General features: G+C 42.4%; 1 protein-coding gene across 1 annotated transcript; it reads left to right on the top strand.

Annotated features, from left to right (window-relative positions):
• Positions 1 to 102: 102 nt before the first annotated feature.
• On the top strand, positions 103 to 4,664 carry SNRNP35 (small nuclear ribonucleoprotein U11/U12 subunit 35). The gene is made up of 2 exons (XM_082274148.1): positions 103 to 216; positions 3,853 to 4,664. Exon 2 carries the CDS (start codon positions 3,856 to 3,858, stop codon positions 4,642 to 4,644), a length of 789 nt encoding a protein of 262 aa, XP_082130274.1. The 5' UTR covers positions 103 to 216; positions 3,853 to 3,855; the 3' UTR covers positions 4,645 to 4,664.
• The last annotated feature ends 1,179 nt before the right edge of the window (positions 4,665 to 5,843 follow it).

Below are 5,843 nucleotides of genomic sequence, written 5' to 3'. Positions count from 1 at the left end.
CTGGACCTGCCCACTTACACACAGCCAATTAACATCGGCGGCGCACTTCTAGGCATCATGCAATTCAAGCCTCGCTTTGAAATTAGCCACTAAGTGTTCACGTGACCAGCGAAAGCAAGTTTGGATTGGCGGGCGTCAGAACAACAGCGACTGAATCAGTAGAAGGTTCGGGGCATTTCTCGGATCGCGGGGCGCACTGGAAGCCTGCTGGTAGCTGTAAGTAGAGACCGGTTAGGTGTAAATTAGGGGAGCGAAGAGAGTTTTTTTTAGTGCCACCGTATGAAAATAAATAATTGCATTTATTTATTTATTTATGGGAGGTCAGCGGTATTACACTGCAGACAAAAAGAAAAGTAATCGAATAGTCTATGGGGGGTGAGTAACCGCCAGCTATGAGTGAACGCAGTGTGGGGAATTTACTAGAATTGGAACAGCTGTGCGCAGTAGCCAACCAGCTTCTGTCTTTCATTTTCAAAGCCGAACAGAACAAGGTGAAGCTAGAAGCTAATTTGTTTTCATGCACATTTCCCCTCAATGTATTTTGCTATCCATATAACAATATAGTGTATATACTGAGCTTAGTCACCTCAGGTTGCCATTGTTGTTGTATTGGGTACAGACCACACCGCTCATAAGGGCCCATTCACTTGCTGCTGGCAAGAATCTGCAATTTTTGTTTTTCTATACATTGGAGGTAGATTTACTAAAAATGGAGCACTAAGCAGCTGGTGATGCTGTGCATGGTAACCAATCAGCTTGGCCGCTGATTGGTTTCTATGCAGAGCTGCACTCTCCAGTCTTAGTAAGGGTCCGTTTACACGGTCCGCATTCCGTTGCGCACCGTGCTCTGCTCAGCGGGGATCGGCCAATGACAGCTCCATCTCCGCTCTGTGCGCGGAGAGGGAGGTGTCAGAGCCCCGCTGCTCTCTACGGGGAATCGGATGAGAGCGGACTTCCTGCCCGCTCTCATCCGATCTGATCCCCTGGACGGATGGAAAATAGGGTTTCCATCCGTCCAGATTTCACGGACAGGATCAGATGCGGATGGCAGCGGACATGTCTTCGCTGACATCAGCTGCCCCATAGGGATGCATGGAGGATCCGATCAGATCCGCCTAAAAAACTGACAGGCGGATCTGATCGGACCGCCTGTGTGAAAGGACCCTTGGTGTTTGTACAGCCACAGCTAGCAGCAGTGCGGCCAGATCAATCTAAGATTGATGTACAGATCAGTGGCTGTCAGTGCTGTTGGCATGTAACCTCTCATCCATAGGATTAGGTACTCTGACCAGAGTTTGTGTCTTTAGCCTCCACAGCTATTCCTCCAGCATATAAGCAGCCAGAGAACGGAGGGCTGCCCCAGATGCAGCGTTTAGCCCTATCTAAACACACCAGCCCACCCACCCTCATTTTTTCCTCTGTATGGGCTCTTAGATGTAGCGCATGAAAATCAATGACCTTCTTGGTTTTCCATACACTGATGTAACAAGCAGTCTGATCAGTAGATACAATACCAATGGGTGTCAATCAAGATTGCGATTCTGCACTGTATATGTCCTGCCAGAGTTTGTTGTATCGCCTATACATTTTTACCCTCGTGGGAGTATATTTCATGCTAAGGGGACCGGTAGGTGTTTTATCTCATGCCACACTGATGTAACATCAAAACTAAAACATTAAGGGTCAGTTCACACCATAGAAATGCAGTCCAGATGCATTTCTGCATGTGCATTTTTGCTGTGGTTCCGGTGTTTTTTGGGGTATTTAGGTGCATTCCAGTGGATTTGTGATGCGTTTTACCAAGTTCCAGTACAGAAAAAAATGCAACACGTTCTACTTTTTCTTCTGGAACTGGAACACACTGGTGTGAACTATGCCATTGAAAACTCTTATGACCTACTATCCATGCATTTGTGATGCAGAAAACAAAACACAGTGGACTGCATGTGGTGTGAACTGTATTTAAGGGCAACTAAGGGCAAAATCTACCTCCTTTGGAGTGGAGATAAATTGGAACACCAGGTTTTTATTGCTGTCTGTGCCCTCATTAAGGAGGGTCACCCTCTCTGGATCCTGTTTACCATTAACATTTAAACTGAAAAAAATCCTAAATTTAAGGTTGTCCCAGTAATAGAGCGGAGATCGTCTAATGGTGACTAGGGGGGATTTCCTCTTACTTTTTTGGCTATGGGACAGGAAGTGAAGGAAAATCTCCCCAATGGGACACAGATGGCAAAAAACTGACTGGGAGGGGTTTATAACTCCCTTACTTTATGCAAAAATAAATTGCCTATAGTTCTACTTTAAACCCAAAAACAATTATTTTGCAGCTTACTTCTTAGATGTGATGGCTGCATTAGTTTTTCTTTTTTAGGCTTGCTTTCCTGTATTTTCACCTGGTGATCTGGCCAGTAAGTATGTTCTACTTTAAAAGAACAAGCTCTGTTGCATATGTAGCAGTTGCAGGGATGAGACAAACCATCTAACACTGACAGAGGTGCTTACACTGATCAGATTTATTTTTTTTTTTTTTAAATGTAAAATCAATCAGACCTAGATGAAATCTGATAGCTGATTGGAGGGAAGTGATACACCTCCCTCTTCACAAGCTGAGAGAAACATAGAGCTAAAGGCATCTGTGGTGTGCTGGAGGAGGTGAGGTATTGGCTTAATCTATTAGGAGTGAGTCATGCAGATGCCAGAGAGAGGAGAAGTCAGAGAGAAATTAGACTCAGCGTGATTTGGATTCAGGCTATTACACACTATATTTTGTTCATTTTTCATGTCTGAGGTTTACAACCACTTTAACTGTTCCCAGGCACAGTTCAGAGCACTCACACTACAGAAACAAACAAAAGGGGTGAACTATAATCACACAAACTGCACTAAATAAACCAATCAAAAACTGCAACTTCAAAGTGAGAGATACACTGTACAATTATAAGCAAAAACTTAAGTTGCGCTAAATAAGAACTCAAAAAATTGACAGGCGTGACAAATTAAATAACTAGTGATAGAAAATTACTTTAAAAACATAAACATTGATAGTCCAAATATAGTGAGAAAAAACAATTTTTTGAAAGTCCAACCATAAATGTTGAATTGAGTTGATAAAGTGAGTACGTGAACTTCCACCACCATAAAATCGTGTCCGCCACCACATTAAAAACCTGCTTACCAGAGAGAAGGGTCAACAACACTGGGAATAGAATAATACTGTGGTATAAGACGGACCTCTCCCCTGTGATCCTCCAGATGGTAAACGGCTTATAATTACATATAGATCTCCAAAAAACACAACGAAAGGTACACCATAGTGTGATATCGTATGGTAATTTATTAAGAGAAAAAAGGTATTGCACTTACAACGTATTGGTAGTATCAGGATCTCTTTGCACATGGTGACGTCAGCACGTCGCGGACCCGACCCATTTCATCACAGATGACATCGTCCTGGGGCACAATTTAACATTTATGGTTGGACTTTCAAAAAAAAAAAAAAAAATGTTTCCACTTTATTTGGACTATCAATGTTTGTTTTTTAAGTAATTTTCAATCACTAGTTATTTAATGTTTTGTCACTCCTGTCAATTTTTTTAGTACATTTAGCGCAACTTATGTTTTTGCTTATAAAGGGGGTGAAGTTAAAACTGACAGTGTGAGGGCACCCTCAAAGAAAAGCAACTTGACATACACAAAAGGGGCTCTAGGGTGGTGATGGGGGGGGGGGGGGGGGGGCAGCAGAGTCCAGAGTTTGGTTTTAACAGCTTGAATAGGCAAAGCATAGGTTCACTTTAAAATGCTAGAAATATTTTTGTAGTCCGTTTCTCATAGTTTGTCTTCTTCCTGTAGAAAATGAATGATTGGACTCCCATTGCAAAAGAATATGACCCTCTTAAGGCTGGCAGCATTGATGGTACAGACGAGGAGCCACATGATCGCGCTGTACTTAGGGCCATGTTGGCTCGTTATGCACCCAATAAAGGTGTTGTTGGAGACCCCCAGTTAACGTTATTTGTGGCTAGATTAAGCCAACAAACAACTGAGGAGAAGCTAAAAGAATCTTTTTCTCGTTATGGAGATATACAGAGGATCCGATTGGTTAGAGACATCATTACTGGGTTTTCAAAAGGCTACGCTTTTATTGAATATAAACAAGAGAATGCCATCAAAAAAGCCTACAGAGATGCCAACAAACTGGTAATTGATCAGCATGAAGTATTTGTGGATTATGAACTGGAAAGGATGCTGAAAGGATGGATTCCACGTCGACTAGGTGGAGGGTTTGGTGGTAAAAAAGAATCTGGGCAATTGAGATTTGGAGGACGTGACCGACCGTTCAGGAAACCAATTAATTTGCCAGTCTTCCCAATGAATGCTCGTGCTGAAGCATATATTGATAAAAGACACAGATCTCGGTCTAGAGAAAGACATCAAGAGTGGAGAGAAAAGAAAACTGATTTTTTTCGGGACAGAGGAATGGAAGGTAAACGGCATGATAGGTCACATAATCAATATAAAGAACAGACTAAAGAGAGACATTACAAAGCTGAGCGGAGCAGAGATCAGGACAGAGGTGAAAAACCCAGAAGAAGGCTGGACAACAAAAGGGACAGAAGTAGAGAAAGAGACTTGAAGAAATAGTGCCCAGAGACAGTTGTGCTAGATGTAGAACTAACTTGTATAAGAAAATCCTTTTATGCTACCAGTGCCATCCAAATAAGCATTAAAAATGTATTCAAAGATGTCAAGTCCTGTGTTTTTACATAATGATATGCAGTTTACTACTGTCTTGTAATCAAGACCTGCAAAATGTATAGAATTATTATGGGCACAGGCAGTCCCTGAGTTACAAACATCCAACTTTCATACGACTCCTACTTACAAGTGGAGGGAGGCAACAGGAAGTAAGAGAAAATCTAGCCCTAGGAAGGGAAATTCACTCCTGTAAGAGTTCTCATGGGAAAAAGGCATCTCCACTGATGCTTTATCACTAATCCTTGTTTCCACAACAACCCAAAATTCTCAAAATCCGATTGTCATAGGTACAGAAAGTGAGGTGAAATCTTCTGAACAGGGGCAACAGCAAAACAAATATTACAGGGGTATTAACCCCTCCCTATGCTATCCAAAAAATGTACTTGTTCCAACTTGCATACAAACTCAACTTAAGAACCTGTCTTGTTTGTAACCCGGTGACTGCCTGTATTTGTATTGCTCTGTCAATTTATGCAGCACTTTACTCTTGTCTTACATTTCATACATATTTATAATGAAATTCTGAACCTCAGGGAAACAAAGTAAAATGAAGTGGACATTTCAGTTTCACGAATTTAAAGCAAATCTGTAAATTTAAAATGAAAAGCCTGTCTCAAAACATGTGCTGGTATGAAAGATTACTTATAACGAATACATGTACTGAGAGAGAAATACAGGGGCTGCCACTGCTGAACTCTTTTCCAAGGCCCTTTGCACACGAGCTGGATCAGTTTTTCTCAGCAGGGGATTTGTTAGCTGGGCAGATGACAGGTCCATGTCCGCTCTGCTTCATTTATGGAGAGCGGACACAGACAGAGCCCGCTCTGCTCTATGGGCAGTTGGATGTAAACGGACGGGCTGTTCATTTACACCCAACTGCCATCTGATCCAGATGGAGGGGAACAGGTCCCCTTCAGTTTGTTTTTGCCGGTGTTCTATCAGATTCTGCAACCGGAAGTGACGTACGGACTATAACAACTTACTGCGCATGCGCCATGCGTTCCAACTAGGGATGCACCGAAATTTTGGCCACCGAAATTATCGGCCGAAAATGAGCCTATCCCATTTCGGCCGATAATGGGTTA

The sequence above is a fragment of the Pelophylax lessonae genome (assembly GCF_965119305.1).
Source record: "Pelophylax lessonae genome assembly, chromosome: 1".
NCBI lineage: Eukaryota > Metazoa > Chordata > Amphibia > Anura > Ranidae > Pelophylax > Pelophylax lessonae.
This window is presented reverse-complemented; position numbering and strand designations above follow the sequence as displayed.

Coding starts and splice junctions, on each gene's coding strand:
- SNRNP35 (XM_082274148.1), top strand. CDS start 3,856: ATGAATGATTGGACTCCCATTGCAAAAGAATATGACCCTCTTAAGGCT.